Genomic DNA, 22,082 nt, shown 5'->3' on the forward strand with positions numbered 1-22,082 from the left:
TATATCTGTGTTGTGCGAGTACGAGCTATCTAGAACGATTCAATTCGACGAAGGTACAGATTTTGTCTTAGCCATTTCTATAAAATAGAGACTTGTGGTAACTCCAGATGCCTAAGACAATTCCTTCAATCTGTGTTGTTTCTGCGTATGTTGGTGCTGTTGTGAATCCTGTTAACTGAATGAAACTATCCTTTGATAGCACTTAGACTCTAGTTGCTTTACTATCTCCAAGACTTTAATGGAATGAGCCAAGGCTAATACCACCATCGAAATCATTTTAATAGTTAAGCAACATAGTGTTCTAAGTACCTGCTTGATAATTGTGGTTCTTTGCTGTCCTGATTCTAAGATTTGGTATTTGCTGTTGCTTTATGTTAAGAATTTTTCTTCTTGCACTAGGCAAATCATAAAAATTGTTAAACCTTCTTGTACCTGCAAAACCAAAAGCTATGTTAGTTAAAAAAATCCGCCAGATAATTGCCTTCTCTAAACACATGTTGAACAGTCACTTCATGATTATCCTTAAGATCCTTAATTTGGTCCACCAAAGTAGCAATGCACCATGGTGCTTCCCATTTTCCTTCCACCAGATTTCTGAGTAGCCTAGAGTCAGTTTCTATTATCACAGGAAGCAAATTCTTATCAACACAATGGACCAACCTCTCAAATATATCGCTTGCCTTAGCAACTATATTAGTTGTTACCCCAATTTCCTTACATTGAGCATAAACCAAATTTCCATTCCAATTTCTTATACAAAAATCATATGAGCTTGGTCCAGGATTCCCTTTTGAGGCACCATCTGTGTTACACTTATAGCATCTATCAACAGGGAAGTACCAATAAACTGTTTTAGAAACAATAATAGAAGAATAACCCTCTAGAAATCTTACCATCTCTGGCCATAAGAAAGGGATATTCTTAAGCCAAGGATTAGTTAGTTTTACTAGATAGAATAGGTTATTGTTCACCTCATGCACCACCCTATTAAAGCTCACTGAACCTCCATGTCTGATTTTATTCCTTCTTTTCCACAATTCCCAAGTGAACCATGGCAGGAACTGCGTGTATAATTGGTTTCAATTTATCTGCACAATCTGCATCCTACCAAGTACTAATAGCTTCCTGTATGTGCATAAAATTCATTTGAATCCCTGCAGCATTTTTAAAAACAGTCCAAACCCTCCTAGCAAACTCCCCTGAAATGAATAAATGTTGGATGGTTTCCTCATGAGGAATAGAGCAGCAATAACATCTAGAAACAACAGGGATATGCATTCTCTTCAGCTGATCATCAGTAGGAACCTTGAATTTCCACAGTCTCCATAAGAAAATAAAAATTTTGAAAGGAATTCCTTTGATCCACATTTGCTGATACTTCTTCTTTTCTGCCTTTCTAAGTCTAAGAATCTCCTATGCACTGTTAACTGTGAACTTTCCTGTAGTTGTAGCCATCCACCCGGGTTTGTCCCAATAACCATGGAGATGATCAATGTGAAATTCTGATTTGATGTGGTCCACAATGTCTAAAGGGAAATTCTGAATTAAAACCTCATCTTTCCATCTTCCTTCCTCAATAAGTTCAGCCACCTCTTCCATCTCCTCATTGATAGGGAAATCATCTAGGACCACATGATATAAAGCTTCTATTTTTGTCCAATTCTCATGCCACACATTAACTGAACCTGCTTTTATTTCCCACCATATTTCATGCTCCACTGCATCTCTAGCTTCTAGCATTTTTTTCCAAACCTGGGATCCTTCTTTCCATATTACCAGTCTGGGGATAACTTTCTTACAATATTTATTCCACATATAATTATACCATAAAGTACTTGTTGTTCTGAATCTCCACCATAATTTAGCAAACAGAGCCTTTGAAACATCAAATAGGGATTTAAATCCCAAAACTCCCTCCTGAGTTGGAATGCAAATATTTCGCCAAGCAGACCAATGTCTACTCTTTGCGTCCTCTTTATTACTCCAGAAATATTTAGCAAAGATCTTGTGAAGTTCATGAATAACACACTTAAGAGGGACTACAACTGAGAGAAGGTGAATTGGTATACTCTGCAATACACTTTTGATAAGAGTAGCTTTTCCTCCAAAAGATAGTAATTTCCCTTTCCATAACAGAATTTTACTCTTTACCTTCTTGATCAATTCTGCATAAAATACCTTTTTCTTTCTTGAATGGGTAATAGGGCAACCCAGATAAGTAAAAGGAAATTGACCCCTAGGGAATCCTGTTATAGTGCCAACTGATTGCACCAGGTCATTGCCAATTTTAGCATACATATAATAGAAACTTTTAGCCCTGTTTACAAGCTGGCCAGATGACTGTTCATACATCCTCAACACCCCCATTATGCTCTGCAGGGATTCTATATCAGCAGATGCAAATATAATAGTATCATCAGCATATGCTAGATGATTCAATGGATTGGTCCATTTAGGCATCCCATACCCTATATAATTCCTATCTTCAAAAAGAGAATTCAATGCCCTTGACAGTACCTCTGCAGATAACAAAAACAATGCTGGGGACAAAGGATCCCCTTGTTTCACCCCCCCCCCCCCCCCCCCCCCCCCCTATTGATTGGAAAAAACCAGTAGCCTGACCATTCAATAAAATAGAGTACCAATTGTTAGCTACCAGTCTCCAAATAAGAGTGATAAAGTGTTCCGCAAAACCCATATTCCTTAGCACATGCATAAGATATTTCCATGAAACTCTATCATATGCTTTAGCCATTTCCAGTTTCAATATCACATTAGCAGGTTTATCTCTCAGTCTGATATCTGAAACTATCTCCTGAGTTAGGAGTATTCTCATTAATACTCCTTCTTTTTACAAAACCTGATTGATTGGTAGAAATAATGCTAGGGAGAATACCTTCCAATATATCATGAACAACCCTTGACATCACTTTATTAATGAAGTTAGCCAGACTAATAGGCCTCAAATCTGAAAAACTCTATATTGGATGCTTCTTTGGAATAAGTACCAAGTTTGTATGTGTGATGGATTTTGGCAAAACTGCTCCATCAAAGAAAGCAAGTACAATAGCATACACATCATCCCCTAATATATCCCAACATTGCTGATAGAACACCCCTGCAAAACCATCTGGTCCGCTAGAACTGTCTCCATTTAATTCACTTACTGCCTTTTTGACTTCCTCCTTAGTTGGATATGAACAAAAGCTGATATTTTGCTCATGTGAAATCATAGAAGGCACATAATGTAATAGTGTAGATACATTTGGATCACCCTTCTAGGTAAACTGTTTTCTTAAAAAGCTAATTGCTTCCTCTAAAATCTCCTCTCTAGTTTCAAGCCAATTCCCAGAACCATCCTGAATTCTATTCAGTTGAAGTTTCCTTCTTTGACCAGTTACATAATTATGAAAGAAATTGGTATTTTTATCTCCCTCTGTGAACCATGAAAATCCAGCTTTTTGTTTCCAGTATTGCTCCTCCAAGTGGAGATATTTCTTCAATTCTGCTTGAGCCTTTTGAAGAACAATCCTGTTTATGATACTTGGTTGTTCTTCAAAAAATTGTTCCTTCACCTTTACAACCTCCTCCCTGATAATAAGTTGTTCAAAAATGTTCCCACAGGTCTCTCTACTCCATTTAGCCAGAGCACCTTTAAGATTTTTCAGCTTATGTTTAAAAGCCAAATAGGGAGATCCCATAAAATCAGTCTTCCAATTCTGTGAAACTACTTCTTTGAAAGAGGCATGTTGTATCCAAAAGTTTAGGAATCTGAAAGGTTTAATATAACCAGTTACCTCCTCACCACAAGATAGAACCAAAGGGGCACGATCTGATCCACTTTTGGTAAGATGCTCCACCTCATTCTGAGGGAAAAGATCTTGAAAAGCCTGATTTGCTAACACCCTATCCAACCTTTTGAAAATGCAATGTTCAGCTGCTCTTCCATGTGAAAGGACTCCCTTTATAACCCAGATCAAATAATTCACAAGAATTTACACAAAATGCAAAGTCTTTACTTTCATTAAGAGAGACTGGCAGTCCACCCAACTTCTCTTCCTCTGATAGAATCACATTAAAATCTCCACCCACCATCCAAGGTATATTCACATTACCTGCCAAGTGGTACAAATTTTCCCATAATTCTTGCCTCTTCCCTTCAGTACACTTGGCATAGACAAAAGTTGAAGAAATTAATACTTCTGAGTAGTAGCATAAGTGTTTTTAAGTTTTTAAGCAAAACTTCAAAAAGTAATTTTTCCAAAAAAATAAATTGCTTTTGATGTTTTTAGGATAAGAGCACCAGGGGCGGACCCACTAGCAAATTTTGGGTGCTCCAGCACCCATTGAACTCAGTCACGGAGTGTATATAGCTGCATAGAAAATATAAAGGAAATAGATATAAATAGTTAACAGAGCACCCATGAAGTCATAAATCTGATAGGTAATTTGGCTAAGGGTGATGGAGGCTTTGCTACTAAAAGGTCAAGAGTTCAAATTTCACTAGGAACCTTTTTTTTTTTTTTTTTAATGCTAGATTATTGTTTCTTCTCTATTATTATCAAGCACCCCCGAACTCAAAATCATGGGTTTGCCATTGAAGAGCACCCATGTCAAATATACATAAATAGGGATGACGACTTAATTATATGTGTATCCTTTTTGTAATTTGACACCCAAAATTACTCTTTGAAAATATAGATCAAATACAATTTACTAACTAAAGCAATTCTCAAATAATTTACTAACTACTGCCTAAGTGGTTAATTATCATCCAAGATACATTTTAAAATATATTCACTGCTGCAAATTTTTGTTTTTCTCTATAGTAACTTCTTCCCATTTTGTTCTTCTAATTCTCACCGATTAAAATCACTGCCAACAGAAGTACCTTTTTTTTTTTTTTTTTAATTACTTTACATTCACTCTTGAAGGTACACCTTGAATGGGGGAGTAATTCATCAAAGGCAACATATTATTTAGCAAAGACTGAAATATTAGTCAAAATTCATTTTTTTTAGTTTCATTACAAAAATTTCTGTGATTCCTGTCATCTAAGGAGGCAATGTGCATATCTTAAGAGCTCAGCAAATCAGAATACAAGGTGAACAAGTGTCAATTATTGCCAGTACTATTGATCCAGCAAAAAAAAAAATGTTTGCACTTTATCCATGATATGAGTCAAGCAGCAAATGATTGATCCAAGAATAAAAAGCTTCCCGGATACAAAGCAAAGCAGGATATGGATCACATAGAAGGCTCTCGTATTTCGACCTAGTTGCTTTCTTAGGATTTCTAATTCTTCAAAAGGTCATTGAACCAACGGTTTGGCACTAGGATCGAGCCAGAATTTGCGAAAAATTAGCCTGAATTTTAGTTTATCCTTTCTTGATGGTGTCATTTGGAAAAACATCCGATTCGTTGAGCCATCCCCACACAATTCGTCGATTCTTGTTCAGATTATAGAAAGTCTTTGATGCAAAAAAAATTACCATAATCCAGACTCAATCCCTTCCACCGATCAATCTAATGTCATAGGTACCAATTGTGTAGTAGTCAAAGCTAGCAACGTCAAGACTAACTTAAAGAACATATTTGACATTGACACCACCAAAACCAGACCATCTGTATATTTTAATGATACTGGAAAAAAATCAAGACATTCTCAATTTTCAGTATTGGCAGATGTATGAAGTGGGTGTTCTGCTTTGGTCCATTTCATGAAGTCCCTACTCCTGTAAAATATTCCTAATCCTCTATGCTTTCTACCACTGCCAACCAACATTCTCCAATGCCAATGTTGGTTGGCAGTGCTAGAAAGCATAGAGGATTAGCATTATTGTATAGGAGTAGGGACTTCATGAAATGTACCAATTAAAGCCCGACACTTACTTCATACATCTGCCAATAATACTGAAAATTGAGAATGTCTTGATTTTATTTCAGTATCATTGAAGCATACGGATGGTTTGGACACATCTTTTGATAGTGACAGCATTAAACATGTTCTTCAAGTTAGTCTTGATGTTGCTAGGTTGAATACTACACAATTGGTACCTATGACACGAAAAAGGATAGGTATACTCCGGACAATACATTGATTGATGGATGGAAAGGATTGAGATTGGACAATAAATGGTAATTTTTTTGCATTAAAGACTTTCTATGATCCTAGCAAGAAAAGAAGAATTGTGTGGGGATGGGCGAACGAATTGGATGTTGTTCCAAATGATGCCATCAAGAAAGCTGGGCTGGAAATCAGGCTATTACTCCCAAATTGTGGCTTGTGGAGCAAAATCAATTGGCATGCATTCTAGTTGCAGCTCTGACCAGCTCAACCATCTTAATCTCTAAAGATCCTTGAAGCTTAACGTGATCGAATTGGAGCAGTCTTAACTTTTGCATATTTGCAAATACATAAGTTTAATTTCCAAAACCACAGCTCATTTGTGATGGAGAAAAACTAACCAAACGTTTTTTGTTTGAATTGAACTCTCCATGGATTAGGACAGTGGAGAAAGTCTTTTGTTTTATGTTTGTTGATCATATCCATGTCGAGGATAATGCTATGAATTGTCTTAGTGGCTTGTGTAGATAGAGGACAGAAAATGATGAGCAAAGCCAAGTAGGCATTAAGAATACAATGCCAAAAAAAAAAAATGATGAATATAAATAGTTCATTTTTTTTCGGCTTGTACTTTCCCCAAACTTTACACTCAGCTGATTAGTTTAATATTACCAACCATATGGAGCCATGCTTCTGGATTATGGTATGGTCGTATGGACTATTGAGCTAGACTTAGCGATTTGGTGGGAAAATATTTAAGTGTCTCAATAATGAGAGCGAGACAAGACGGAAAGTGAAGGAAAAAACTTGACAATAGCATATCCCAAAAAAAAAAAAATGGAAGAATAAGAAGATATATATAGGTGAAGTAATTGAGTATCAAGAGGTAGAGAAAAGTAATTGTCATTGTATTATCAGTGATAAATATATATAAAAGGAAAACGGCTTTGGGTGTAATGTAGGCCTAACTTTATGATACTTCCTTCTGTCCCAAGTTATGTGGCACTTTTTGTTTCACGAGATTCAAATTGCATGAACTTTGATTAATATTTTAAGATGTATTTTTTCACAATATTGATATGAGAAAAGTTACAAATTATAGTACTTTTCATGTAGTTTTCAAATATATAAATTTAATCTTAAATTATTAAATTAATCTAATCTAATCCAATTTAGCTTTAAAATTTAATCAAATTGACTTTCGAAATTCGAAAAGTGTCATATAAATTGGAACTGAAGGAGTATATATAGATTGGTGAAGAGGTTCGTGATTTTTGCAGTGACCTGTAATAAATCTTATGTACGTACCCTCATATTAGATTAGAGAGACCCACTTACTATAACAAAAACTAATAATGGATACTGTAATAGTTTCCATCAAAATGAAGGTTATATCATATATGGGTGTATTTTGAAAGGTCATGAGAGTAACATCGTTACTTTGAGTCAAGTTTTACATTTGGAAAATATATCTACTAATTTCTGGATCTTTTTTTATAAAATATAAATTTATTTACATTTAAAGTTTTGAAGTCATGATTAAAATCTCAAATCCTACTTTTTGGAGAATTTCTTATTTGAAATCATGACATGAAGTTGAAGTCGAAATTTTAGTGTAAATTTTATAATCAAACGTTGATTTGAAATCAAAATGATTCCGAATCTTATGGCCAAACGCCTACCAAGTTTTTTAGTAGGGTCTAAATCGGATATATATATATATACACACAAGACATGAATTGGGTTGGGCTAAATGGGTTTTTACGAGTTAAATAAGTTTATTATAAAAAAAAATAGAAGTTTAATATGACATGACATGTCAACTAGGATAAAACGAGGGTTGTTGTGACGTTTACTCGTTTAGTATTTTCTGAGAAAAATAATGATAGTTGAATGATATTTTAGTCCTAAAAGATATAAAAATAATCTTACTTGGCAATTATTAAAACATGGGTGACAATTTGGGGAATAAACACGAGATCGTAATCCTATTTTACCAAATTAGAAAGGTTCATATTCGTTGGCCGCTGCAGATGGAAATAGTACTTTTAGCTTGCGTCCAGGTTGTTAAGTTAGTTACAAAGTTTCAAAGTTTTATTATTTGCATTTCGGTCCCTGTATTTCTCTTATGTTTCAGTCCTTTCTTCGGTTGGAAGAGGGATATATGCTCAATTGTCATTGAGCAGAGGCATCCCTTTTAAAGTATCTCTTTAGCTTTCTTACTTTTAGCTTAATTCACTTTCAATATGTGCAATTCTATCTCGATTTACATCACCCTGCCAAAAGAAAAAATTTGAAAGAAAACTAGTGGCATTTGTTCGGACCCAAAATTAAGATTAAACATTAAATTTGTAATAATTTCTTATTTTTACACTATTTGTGACATTAAGTTATTGAAAGATTAGTTCGATATTTTCTGCAAACTCTTTAAAACTAAAGACTTCCCATATATTTAAATTGCACAAAAATATTTAAAACTTGGACAAAGATTTTTTTTTTTTTGTCTTTACTTTAGACCTTTTTTTTTTTTTAACCTTCAAACAAATTCATGAAATAAAGTGTCTTAATTTTTTAACAACATCCAATATGAACTATAACGTTTTCTTTCAAAAAGACGAAAAATAGTTTGGTTCTAGAGACATCAATTGTATATGCTATATTTATTCTTTGTTGAGATTTTAATGAGGTTACTTATAAACAAAGATAATACTCAAATAACTATAAATAAAATTTTATACTTTACTAATATTTGTAGATGTTAATTTCAATTAAATTATACAAAGTGTATAGAAAAGATGAAGAAAATTAATTACTTTTCTGGATAAAATTAGACTTTCCTTTTACTTTTTAAAAATTTATGCGATGAGAAAATGACATTTTTTTTTCTTTTGTTAGTTGAAGTGGAACATTATTTTACAAAATGTATATCTTAATTCCTTTCTCAAACACAAATGAATATTCAATGCTTCATGATTCATTTAATCATGTTTTCCTATGTTAACAAACACTGCCTAACATTTTCTTAAATCGCCAACGGAAAAAGATACTCAAGAAACATAAAAAGTTTACTCCCTTTTGTCACAAGTTGTTTGACATTAGTAATGCTTGAAATACTAAAGTTTGTTTCATTAACTAGATATTTTCAAAGATGTTCTCAACATTTAAACTACTCCATCAAGTTCAAATCACAGTTTCTTTTTATGTAATTTTTAAGTGTAAATATATATTAAGAAACATATCTATGAATTCATACAAAAAATTGAATTGACTAACTGCGTAGTACACCTTGTATTCTTTTAAATGAATGTAGTACAAGCTGCAATTTACATTGTCTGTCAGGTATAGAAACTATTATTAAGTACGCGTGCATTAAACTTTAAAAAATATTATAATACACCAAATAATATCTGGGAAAAAAGGTTAACTTTGTTAAGAAAGAAAGATATAGCTAATCAACCTACAAGCCAACAAAACATGCCAATGAAAAGATTTAATTTTCAATATTGTTAATAAATGATTAAATAAAATAAAATTTTAGGTAAATATATCCAGTCCAAACGAAGACCAATTATATTTGTTAAATTTTCAAAGTTTCACACTGAATAATCAAAGAGCTGTTAATTAGAGAAACTTCATTTTTGTGAGCAATACATATTTTAATTAAGGTAACTATAAATGTAGTGTATTCTCTCATTCAAATTATGCATAGTGACGTGTTTCTTTTAGTTGACATCATCACAATTCACAGTTTCTTAAGTGTTTTAAGAGGACCTTTAAATTTTTTAAATTTCTCAAAATTGGGTGCGGCACCTTAAATAATAAAGAAATAAAGTAGAAGCAAAAATAATGCATATGAAAAGTTATATAGTCAGACTTCTTTATAACGACATCCGCGTATAACAACACCTCTCTATAACGGCTAAGATTTTTCGGAACCCATTTTTTATGTTATATTTTACTTCTCTATAGCAACATTTTACCTATAACAGCAACAACCAACTTTAAAACAGTACGCTCTTTGTAAAATTACCCCCCATATTACAGCTATCTGCTTTTTTTGGTAATATAATTATTAACCATCTTTATAAAAATAGACTATCTATGATTACCAACAATAAGTAGTATAGATTTTGACCAAACGTTTAATTTGATACTTTAGTAAATTATATTTATGATAGAATATTACATATGAATACATATGTGGAGCTTGATGCAACACTTCCTATCATTGAAGTTTTCCCGATGAAGAGATTATTGCCCATGTAATTGGAGTGGAAGAACGAGAGCCGAAGACGACAATGAAAGTGCTGATAAAGAACCTCAACCTCTTGTTACTTAGACTGGGTTAGAAGATTTAACGGTTCAACTCTTAGATTCCCTTCAAGGGAAAGCAATTGGATACTCGTTTGCTGAAAGTTTAGACGCAAAGCTTCGTAAATTCAAGTGTTATATCACCATTAAGGGATTGAATTCTATGAAATAAGCTACAATTATAAATTTCTCCCATCAATCTTGAAAGAATTTAATTTCAAGTACGGTAGATTTAAAATTGTGTCATAGAGCTTAAAACTTTATACATTCAGTAATGAATTTATTGAAATTGTATAACTTTCTTTATTGTTTAGTTAGTGAAGCATTCATATCTTTGAGATTTAAAATTTAAATAATTTGTTATTTCTTCACAACATTAAAAAAATAAAAATAAAAATAGATCTTATCCATCTTTTTTGCCTATAACAGCCAACTATTATTTAAATGGCAAATGCTGTTATAGATGTATAACAACAATTCTCTATAACAGCTAAAAAATTTGGACCCAACGATGCTGTTATAAAGAGGTTTGATTGTAGTACATGTCACATTACCTTCAAAAAAGTTAGTCCTAGGGGTTTTGTATTATCAAAAAAAGATGTCTTGATATTTTTAAAACACCATATGGTAGACGAAACAATAAAAGACAAATATAGGGGCAAATATGGAAGAAGCAACCTTTAGTTGGCTACCCTTAGTTGTAATGTAACCAAAAAATCTAAGGACTACAAAAAAGTTAGATTGACCCTTATTATATATAGTAATGTAGTACGTACTAGTCCTCTCGTTCAAAATAAGTGTCCACCTTAATTTTTTTATTTGGCTCAAAATAGGTGTTTAATTACAAATCAAGAAGGAATTACTTGCCTTTTTTTCGAATTTACCCTATTTAGATAAGTGAGTTCTTATGTAATCAAGGAATTATATATATTAATTAAGTACGTAGTATTTAATTACGGATAGTTTAGTTAAAATACCTATTTTTTTTCTAGTAGTTAATGTTTTTTAAGGGGTGTGTTAAAACCTAAAGACTAAGCGGACACTTATTTTGAATCGGAAGGAATTCTATCTTAATATGTTGGTGAAATATGACATTGATTATTACTCAATGAAGAGTTTGGAACGCCATAAAATGATTTACATGAGAGATTAAATATGACAAATGATCATAAAGACGCTAACATTAATATTTAGTTTTCAAGATTAAAGGAATCACAAACAAACCAATAAAAGATAATTCGATGGTGTGTGAAATAGTTACAGCAAATCTGACAAGAATAAGAAAAAAAGTACTTGAAGAAAATAATTACAAAAAAACATCAGTAAATGACAAAAGACTAGGTCCATAAAGAAGACAATAGAAGTAATATAGATGTGCTTGATTCAAGTTGTCTGAAAACCAACCAAAAAAATTCCTATATTAATCTTGTGACGATAACAATGTGCACGATGGGGGTTCTCTTGCCTTATTTATATAGGTATAGAGGGAATGACACCATAAAGTGTCATAAATTTAAACAAAAAACATTAAGCATTCGGAGGTTATGAACATGAAAGAAATGGGAGTTACAAAGAATACTACTCCTCCGTTTCAATTTGTTTGTCTTACTGTATATCCTTTCCATATGTTTGAAGAATGCATCTTTCCTAATATGTCAACTCTTTAATTTTAACATCTCACATGGCGTGTTTAAGACCACATTTTTAATACATTATATACATCTTTAGTTTACGACCATAAGCTTTAAATATTTCTTTACTTTCTTAAGCTTTGTGCATAGTCAAATTAAGACAAGCAAATTAAATCGGAGGAGTAAATATAGGTTATGGAGATAAAATAACTTACAAATTAAATATTTAGAGGGAATGAACATGAAAGGCGTGGGAGTTATGAAAATTAAGAGGTGTGAATTATGTAGCTATAATTTTTAGCATAACATAAATAAGAAAATAAGAGAAAAATAAAAGTAAAAAAAAATTGGAGAAAAAAGATATGTTTTTTTGACCTTTTGGTTCTTACAATTGAACCCATTATTCTTTTAAAATTATAGGTCCAAACTTAATTTTATTTTTAAGTGGTACTAATCTTTTACATATATACTCGGCGTAGAAGATGCTCGATATTTGAATCCATTAACTATATGCTACATCATCCACTACTACTAGTTTCAATATACACATAACAGTAAAAACAGGGGATGGACCGAGCCGAAAAATGAATTGTCGTTATTTTCTTTCAGTTAAATGGGAAAAATGTGGCCTATTTAGCTGCAATAATGGAAAACAGATTATTTTCTATTGTTGGGATTAAAACTCACTTTGAAATGCAAGCATAACCACTACAAAGGGAAAAGTTATATATGTAGGCATGTGGAGAAATCATATACACGGTAAATAAATAAAGAGTCAATACATTACGTGAATGCTCGCCCAGTTTATATACTTCACATCGTGTGCCATTCTATAACAAAATAGATTTTTCGAAATAAGTTACAGAGGGAAATTACATAAAAAGTGTTATGTGACATTTTGATTTGCTCTTTCTTAGATTTGATCTAGGAATTTTCTTTTATATCATTTCCGTAGTCATAATTAATTGCACCAATTAGGAAGTTGTATATATTCTTCATCTTTATTTATTGATGAGATTTTGAATAATGAATATTTTTGATAATACAAATATACATAACCCTATCTCATAAATAACTTTTCTTGTTTACGTTTATATGCTTTTGGTTTTTACCGTTTAATTTGAATTTAAGATGTTATGTTTATGTCTCACCTTTATTAGTTGAGTGTTTCAATAAATGTGGCATTTAATGATACAAATACATCTTAATTATCCGAGCATACAAATCACTTTTTACTATTACAAATTAATGTTGAATATTTTGGTTGCATTCAATTTAAGTGCAATATTGTCTTTGGCCGATGAATGATACCTATGAAATTTTTTCCTTGTAGAATGATGTTCGTTTACTATTTCGTTGGTGAATTTTCTAACAAATATAAAAAATCGTAGGTAAAGTTGGTCATCTTTCCAATTTGGTCGGGTAATATCGATAAATAATAACGGAATAGAATTTGTCAGTAAAGTTGGTCATCTTTCCAAAATTATCTATTAGTAATCGATTTGAAAATTTAGGAACAAATATAATTTTGTTGCTATATATTATACAACAAAAAATTGCTTAATAACCACCGGAATAAGGGAAAATTACGTGGGCTCTATACTATAGGACTGATATTACTGTTGTTACTAGCATTATTAATTATTTACCAATTATACCAAAAAATTTAAAGTTCGCATATCCCCACCTTTAGCGCCTAATTAAATTGAAAAAAATTATTTGCAGCTATATTTTATTGTATGTTTGCTAATGCCGGCTAATTACGCTTTAAACACGACCACAACTTTACCAATTTCCCTCATTTTGAAACTTACATCTTCTCCCAGGATTCTTGTAATTTCCCTCTGTAACTTCCCTTTCCCCCCAAGATTGTTATATTCGTATAAATTAGGATTGACTTGCAAGTATATAAGAGTTCTTTTTGTTTGTTTGCGCCTCATATATGTACACAAAGGAATAAGTAAACATTTGTGTATTTTGATACGAAATAAGAATCCAGTGAGAAAGATAATTTCTTTCTACATCAGAAGCCATCAATTTAGTTTTAAATAAAAAGAAGATGCATATTTTATTGCTGATTAACTGGAAGTAGCAAATCTGTGCAAATTCTCTCCAACAAGAAAAAGGCCAACATCAAAAGAGAAAATAAAAAAGGAAGACCAATTATATTTTCTTCCTTTCTCCCAACAATTTATTTCATCTCTCGGATTTATCCATGCTCCAGGCATCAAGGTTCTCTGCAATGTTTCAAATACTCGTGTTGTCGTATGCTCCTGTCATACCTGAAATGGATACTTAGGATTTAGGAAAACAGGAAACTCAAGGAAAATTAGTAAGAACCTGTTTGGATGGGCTTAAAAAAAACAACTTATAAGTCCAAAACAAATAAGTTGGGCTTAGGGTAGCCCAACTTATTTTTTTGGTTTATAAGCTGCTTTTTTAAACTAAGCCAAACGGGTCAACTTATTTTTTTTGACTTATTTTAAGTACAAACTAGCTTATAAGCTCGTCAGCCAACCACTAAAAAAAAAATTGAAAACAGTTTATACTTATAAGCTAAGCCAAACGGGCTCTAAGACAAACGATGGTCACAGTGACAACCACAACTGTCCTGGCCCCACGATGCAAAACAAAACTGTTTACCCAAAAAACGGTTCAGTTGAATATGTGTTCGTGATCAAGGACATGTGGATAAAAAATAACTAATAAATCAGTATAATATGCAAGTAAATTGAATATAAACGGAATAAAATAAAGCAAGGGTTGAGAATAGCCTGAGCCTAGACTAAGCTCGGTGCTTGTTCCTCCGGCCAAGCTTGTAATGATATTATTAATAAAGGGAAATCTACATGGCATAACTAACACTAGTACATATTTATATTTATTAGCTATAGTTTAGATAAATTACATCCTATAGCGAAGAGTAATATGTTAAATACGATTAATAACTACATATATATTTAAATTAGAATAACTTATTATTATTATTATTATTTATAAAAAAAAATTACTACTTCTGCTCTCAGTTTCGTCGGAGCTAGAGTTCCGCTGTTATTTTCACTTTCTTTCTCATCATTATTTTTCGACAAAAGGACAGGATCAGGTGAGGAGAATAGGCGGAGAAGCAGCGCCACCGCAACTGCCGCTAGGAACTGACCAACTCCGCCACCACCAATTGGCAATAAGATTTTCTTTGTTCACGTTTTTTGCTCGTCTTATTCACTCTCACACTACTACACTGGTTCAGTTTAAGATAAAAACAGAAGAGATAACAGCATTTTTGGTCCTTTTTTATGAGGTCCCAACATGACTGAAAGAACAAGCTCCGGCGACAAAGGATACAACGACGGTTGTTGGTGACGATGATGGTGATGTCGGTGTTTTTATAGATCTGGTGGCGTCAGAGTCAGATCTGGACGCAAACAGTCATATTTGATCGGAATCTGATCGAAAAAAGTCAGTTCTAACCGGAATCTGACCGGAAAATACAAAATACACTGATTTGTTGTATACATATAGTGTATATTGTGTTTTTTGCCTGTATTTCGAAGAAGATCTTTTTTGTATACAAATGAATACAGTAAATTTGAAGTGTATACAAATGAATACAGTGAATTTTATCTTGAAATATATTTTGTTGTATACAACCGATTTTAAATATAATAAAGTGAATACAGTGTAAAAGTAGCTACAATAAATATAGTTGAGTTGAATACAGCGAAATTTGAACTTGAGTACAGGGAAATCTGACTCACCCAAATTTTGAATACAATCTACTGGGGGTGTACAAAGCAAACCAACAAACGGCACCAAACCGATAAACCGAGTCAAACCGAGAAAAAAATCCGATTAATGGTTTGGTTTGGTGTTGAAAACAAAAATACCCAACCATAATTGGTTTGGTTTGGTGTTGAAAACAAAAATACCCAACCATAATTGGTTTGGTTTGGTTTTAGCTAAAAAAAAAATCAAACCGAACCAAACTGACTCGATGTTACGTGTATTAGATTTTTAAAATATTTTATACACAAGAATATTTGTTTGTAATGTAATTTGTAAATATTTCTTAAATTTTTTTATAGTTTTTTGTCTTTTATCCTATTATTTTAAGCTTGAACTTAGAATTTTGAATTTCAATAAGTCTTATATCCCATAGATGCTAGTAACTCAAATAAAGTCCAAATCAAAACCAACTCAACACTAATGCTAACAAAAGAAATTCAATTCTAACACTAGGAATGATAGTAATGTTGGATATCTATTCTTTAATTTTGCATAATTAGTTTAGCGTAAAATACATAACTTAATTTTTTTTTCTTTGTCATGTGTTTAATACTTATTAGCCGTACTTATTTTAGCATAACTTAGTATTTAGATTAAAGTCATTTTCTTTATGACTTATTAATTAGCAATACTTATTATAACCGATTTTATTATCTTTTTTGTTGAATATTTTAATACGATGTCATCATCCATCTCACATTTTGTGTTATTTTCTTAAGAAACACTTTAGTTATATAGTTGTATCTTACTAGGACAAAAGAAATATTTGAAGTAGAAGTCATATGTTTTGTATAAAGACTTTTTCGGAAAAAAACTCGAAAAAACCGAATAACCCGAGAAAACCCGAAGTTGAAAAACCTGAATTTTATTGGATTGGTATGGTTTATAATTTTAAAAATCCGACGCAGTTGGTTTGGTTTGGTATTTGAAAAATCCGAACCAACCCGGTACATGTACACCCCTACAATCTACTGTAGCGCGTGAATTCAATTTACTGTAGCTACGAAATGTAATTAGCTAAAGTGTAGCTATGCCTAAAAAAAACCCTCAAATGTAGTCATTTATGTAAGTTTTCCATTAATAAAACAGTAAAAAACTTTAAGAAATGAAGCAATTGCGTATGAGTCCTGTGTCTTCCTCTTGAATTTCGTGTGTTACAATGGAAATAACAATCTCTATTATATTAAGAGCTAAGGGCACATATCCCATGTATTACGCCCCTTCCCATAATGAGTTTTAATGAGACGACAATAATGAGCCATAAAGAGGACTATTAAGCCTAATAACTCCAGGAGATAACGTTCAACTCAACTTGTAACAGCAGCTTGTTGACCTCTTCTCCGGAGATATTCCAACAGTCTCCCGGACCAAGTGGTTCCTCCGGAACAATAACGTTTCCTCTTGTGACACTCAATGCTGACTCATCCTTGACTTATCCTTTAAGCCACGTGGCTTAATGGTACAGGTTGTTAAGTTAGTTACAGAGTTTTATTATTTGCATTTCAGTCACTGAATTTCTTTTACGTTTCGGTCCTTTCTTTAGCTGAAAGAGGGATATATGTAGCTCAATTGTCATTCAGCAGAGGCATCGTTTTTAAAGTATCTCTTTAGCTTTCTTACTTTTAGTTTAATTCTCTTCCAATTTTTGCAATTCTATCTCGATTTACATATCACCCTGCCAAAAAATGCGAAAGAAATACTGTGTCCCTCCCGTTCAAAATAAGTATCCACTTACCCTTTTTAATTTGGTTCAAAATAACTGGCCACTTACATAATCAAGAAGGAATTAATTGTTTCTTTTTAAATTTGCCCCTATTTAGATAAATGAGTTGTAATGTAATCAAATAATTATGTTAATTAAGTGGTATTTAATTAAAGATAGTTTAATTAAAAAAAACTATTTTTTCTATATTTTTTTTTTGGCTTATTGTATATGCAACCTCCTAAACTTGTCCCTTTTTTTCATTTTGGCACCTCAAGTAAGTGTTGTTCCTATTGAACCCTTGAAATAGTCCTCAAGTGTGTCTATCAAACCATCTGAATCTGATTTTTATTAGAAGCAAAAATTAAACTGTGATAATGAAGGTGAAGCAATATTTTAGACGTGTGGTAAGCTATTCTTTAAGTCATGGATGTGTCGGTTTCTGCTGGTTCTGCTCTTCCATTGCCAGTTTAATTAAGGGTTTACTCTTTTTTTCCCTCTCAATTGCTGTTAATTAATCTTAGCTAAAAGATGACATAATTAAATTAGAATATATATTAGCATGTTGCTACGTGAATATAGAATACTATGTAAGTCAGATTGTGTTTGATAGACACACTTGAGGACGAGTTCAGGAGTTCAATAAGAACAACAATTAATTAAGGTACCAAAATAAAAAAAAATGGATAAGTTCGGGGACTGCGCATTAAGCCTTTTTTTAAAGGTTAATTAAGGGGTGTACTAAAGTCTACATAGACAGTAGACACTTATTTTGGATCGGAGTGTACTATTGTCTATGTTGGTACTCATGTTAGTGGAATATGACATTGGTTATGAATCAAAGAAGAGTTTGGAACGCCATAAAATGATTTACATGAGAGATTAAAGATGATAAATGATCATAAAGACGCTAACGTTATTATTTACTTTTCAAGATTAAAGGAATCACAAACAAACCAATAAAAGATAATTCGATTATGTGTGAAATAGGTAGAGCAAATCTGACGTAAGAAAAAGAGTACTTGAAAAGAATTGCAGAAGTACATCAGTAAATGACAAAAGACTAGGTCCATAAAGAAGACTAGGTCAAATTAATTTTATTTTTAATTGGTACTAATCTTGTACATTTATAGCTACACTCTACATGCGTCGAAGATGCTGGACAGTTGAAGCCATTCATAAGTGGGGAAATTAGAATTTTCACCTAGAGGTTCAAAAATATGAAAACTAAATAAAAGAAGAAGTCAAGGCTGGGATTAACATATACTATATATACATAAAAAAATAATTTTAACTTTGTAGATATAATGTAATTTTTCTCCGTGAGGGTTCATGAGCCTATCTAGCTCCGCCCCTGCCATTGACAATAAGCTACATCATCCACTACTACTAGTGTCAATATACACATTTTATATAAAAACAGGTAACACATAATAGTAAAAACAGGGGATGGACCAAGCCGAGAAATGAATGTTGTTACTTTCTCTCAGTTAAGAGGAAAAATTTGCGGCCAATTTAGCTGCAAATAATGGAAAACATATGATTTTCTGTTGTTGGGTTTGAAACTCACTATTAAAATACAAGCATGACGTTCTTCACAATCACTACAAAGGTGAAAAAGTTATATATGTAAGCATGTGGGGAAATCATACACTAGGTAAACAAATAAAAAGTCAATACATTACGTGAATACTCGTCCAGTTTATATGGACTTCACAATCGTGTGCCATCCTATAACAAACTAGTAATCGAAAATTTTCGACTTCATTAAGATTGACTTGCAAGTATATATTATTATAAATCCTTTATTTGCCTGCGCCTTCTATATCCACACAAGGAATAAGCAAACATTTGTGTATCTTGATACGAAATAAGAATCCAGCAAGAAAGATACTTGCTTTCTATATCAAATGCCATCAATTCAGTCTTAATAAAAAAAGATGCATATTTTATTGCTGATTAACTGGAAGTAGCAAATCTGTACAAGTTTTCTCCAAGAAAGAAAAAGGCCAACATAAAAAGAGAAAATAAAAAATGAAGACTAATTATTTTTTCTTCCTTTCTCCCAACATTTTATTTCATCTCTCGGATTTATCCATGCTCCAGGCATCAAGAGTGTCAATTGTGACTATCTCAGTGCCATTGTTGAAAGCAAATAAATGTGCTTCGTCATCGATGGCTAATCCTGGATAAACCCTTGATGTAATGCATGTTTTCCCACCGGCACCAAAACTTTCTACTACAGAGTGATCAACCTGGGAAAAAAAAATATCAACTAGTTTGTCAACACAACAAAAAAGAAAAAGTAAAGGGAATGTGAATTTCAAGTAAATTTTATAGGAAAAAAGTACCAAGGAAAGCTTACCAAACTCCTCAGTGACAACTTTTTGTCTGATAAATCTACATTAACATATCCAGCAAATGATGGTTTATACATTTTCTTGTTATCCCTGACCGTTGACCTGTTGCCGCCACAAAAAAAAAAAAAAAAAGAATGACAAGGTTAGCCAATTGCAAAAGGATAAAGATAACAACACTTTTTATTTATAATCATTCAAGATATCTCGAAACCACTAGCCCAACTAATTTAAATTTGCACCGAGTAAGACACATTAAAGAGAGAGAAGGGGGTGGGGGTGTGGGTGGAGCTTCCTACTAGTATTTTTTTTTAAAATTTCAAAATTTGAACTCAAGATCTCTTCAATCAAAGGTGGAGGGATCTCACACATCCTTGATGATAAGAAAAGAGTGAGAAGACAAACCTTGAGGCATCAGAGCACATAAGAACTTTGTATTTATCTTGGGCCTTAAACACTCTGAAGAACACCGGTGTATACTCTTCCAAGTTTTCAGAAGACAGTGTTAGGAGCCCAAACGGCCCAAGTCCACCTTGAACTGTCGAACCCCTAATAGCACATACATCTTGGGCATAAAGATCATCCCAACTAGGATCAAATTCTTCTGCATTTTCGAGGCTTGAAAAGGAAAATGTAACTTCGACGTCAGCCTGTCATTGTCATTAGATTAACACTCATAAATTAGCTCTAACTTGGTCTTTTCACAATAATTTCATATAAAAGAGCAATTCGGAGCATAAAGCATCTTGCATTCATGCAAATTCGGTAAAGGGCCACATGCCAAGAGAATGATGTAGGATGTTTTGATATAAGTTTCAGTGGCTAAATCCACGACCCAAATCTATAATCTATAGGTCATAATAATTTCATACGAAGAGATACATTTAATTTTGTAAACCAAAAAATAAAAATCCGAACCTGCGCGGCTGTGATTCCTTTAACTTCAACATTTTCTCCCTTGTCCAATTTGTGAATTCTTAGCTCGACCTTTTGCTTTCTCAGGGTTTCTAATTCTTCAACAGGCCATTGAACCAAATTTTTGCCACTAGGATCAAGCCACATTTTGCGGGGAATAGCCTGAATTCCACTCCATCCTTTCTTGATTGCATCATCAGGAACAGCATCCGATTCGTTGGCCCATCCCCACAAAATTCTCCGATTCTTGCTAGGATCATAGAAAGTCTTCGATGCATAAAAATTACCATAGTCCAGTCTCAATCCCTTCCATCCATCAACCAATGTTTCGTCCGGAAAGTACCTATCTTTTTTTGTGTTATAGGTACCAATTGTGTAGTAGTCATACCTAGTAACATCAAGACTAACTTTAAGAACATGTTTAATGTTGTCACCATCAAATGATGGGTCCAAACCATCTGTATAATTCATTGATACTGGAAAAAAATCAAGACATTCCCAGTTTCCAGTATTGGCTGATGTATGAAGTGGATGTTGGGCTTTGGTCCATTTCATGAAGTCCTTACTCCTGTACAATAATGCTAGTCCTCTATGCTTTCTAAGACTACCAACCACCATTCTCCAACGCCCATCAAGGCCCAACCAAGCTGTTGTTGGGTCACGAAATTTGGTCTTGTTGATGCTCTCATCAGCTACTACTAACGGATTGTCATCAGGCTTGATCCACTCACGGAGATATGGGTCGGACAAGTTAGCAGGTATTGCATAGTTTTGTACTTGGGTTTGTTTGTCATCCACTATTCCAGTGTAGAGGATAATGGGCTTGTTGCCTGGAAGAATAGTGGTTGACCCGGACCATGTACCATATTTATCGAACACTTTGGATGGATAAATGGCATGTTCTAAGTTGATCCAATTAACCAAGTCCCTGGATACTGAATGAGCCCAAACAATGTTGCCCCATACTACTCCATTTGTATTGTACTGGTAGAATAGATGATAGACTCCATTGTAATACATTGGACCTATTGAGGGGGCAAAAAAAAAAAAAAGGCAAAGATAATACCAAATTAATGTAAATGAATTAAGATTATAGCTAAACTTTAGTGAAAATTATTAAATATAAAACTCGATCTTACCAGTGGGATCTAATGTTTGTTGTTTGGAGCATCCGGGCAAGACCACATAAAAAGGAATCAAATTTAAAACGATTAGTAAAGACATTTCAATGCAATTGTAAAAAAATTCTAATTCAGTAAGAAAATTTAGAATAGTATATTTTACCCAAGGACACAAAATAAATGTGTTAAAACTCT

The 22,082-nt window shown here is 32.9% G+C and overlaps 2 protein-coding genes across 2 annotated transcripts; both read right to left on the reverse strand.

Moving 5' to 3' along the window:
- Positions 1-1,413: 1,413 nt before the first annotated feature.
- Positions 1,414-4,095, reverse strand: LOC132608235 (uncharacterized). The gene is made up of 5 exons (XM_060322293.1): positions 4,036-4,095; positions 3,289-3,962; positions 3,009-3,207; positions 2,611-2,815; positions 1,414-2,519 (listed from the first exon to the last, which is right to left on the reverse strand). The coding sequence occupies exons 1-5, from the start codon at positions 4,093-4,095 to the stop codon at positions 1,414-1,416; spliced, it is 2,244 nt and encodes a 747-aa protein (XP_060178276.1).
- Positions 4,096-19,416: 15,321 nt separating this feature from the next.
- On the reverse strand, positions 19,417-21,791 carry LOC132606959 (beta-fructofuranosidase, insoluble isoenzyme 1-like). The gene is made up of 4 exons (XM_060320681.1): positions 20,770-21,791; positions 20,257-20,501; positions 19,860-19,956; positions 19,417-19,749 (listed from the first exon to the last, which is right to left on the reverse strand). Exons 1-4 carry the CDS (start codon positions 21,784-21,786, stop codon positions 19,573-19,575), a joined length of 1,536 nt encoding a protein of 511 aa, XP_060176664.1. The 5' UTR covers positions 21,787-21,791; the 3' UTR covers positions 19,417-19,572.
- Between the last annotated feature and the right edge of the window lie 291 nt (positions 21,792-22,082).

Source organism: Lycium barbarum, chromosome 8, assembly GCF_019175385.1.
Source record: "Lycium barbarum isolate Lr01 chromosome 8, ASM1917538v2, whole genome shotgun sequence".
Classification (NCBI taxonomy): Eukaryota; Viridiplantae; Streptophyta; class Magnoliopsida; order Solanales; family Solanaceae; genus Lycium; species Lycium barbarum.

Excerpts from the sequence above, each read along its gene's own strand:
- LOC132608235 (XM_060322293.1), bottom strand. The coding sequence starts at position 4,095 with ATGGTGGGTGGAGATTTTAATGTGATTCTATCAGAGGAAGAGAAGTTG. Across the intron at positions 3,963-4,035 it reads AGAAGTTGGGTGGACTGCCA|GGAGTCCTTTCACATGGAAG; the intron begins GTCTCTCTTAAT and ends TGGGTTATAAAG. Across the intron at positions 3,208-3,288 it reads ATTAGCTTTTTAAGAAAACA|CTTTTGTTCATATCCAACTA; the intron begins GTTTACCTAGAA and ends GCAAAATATCAG.
- LOC132606959 (XM_060320681.1), bottom strand. The coding sequence starts at position 21,786 with ATGTATTACAATGGAGTCTATCATCTATTCTACCAGTACAATACAAAT. Across the intron at positions 19,957-20,256 it reads ATGTGCTCTGATGCCTCAAG|GTCAACGGTCAGGGATAACA; the intron begins GTTTGTCTTCTC and ends TGGCGGCAACAG. Across the intron at positions 19,750-19,859 it reads AGTTGTCACTGAGGAGTTTG|GTTGATCACTCTGTAGTAGA; the intron begins GTAAGCTTTCCT and ends TTTTTTTCCCAG.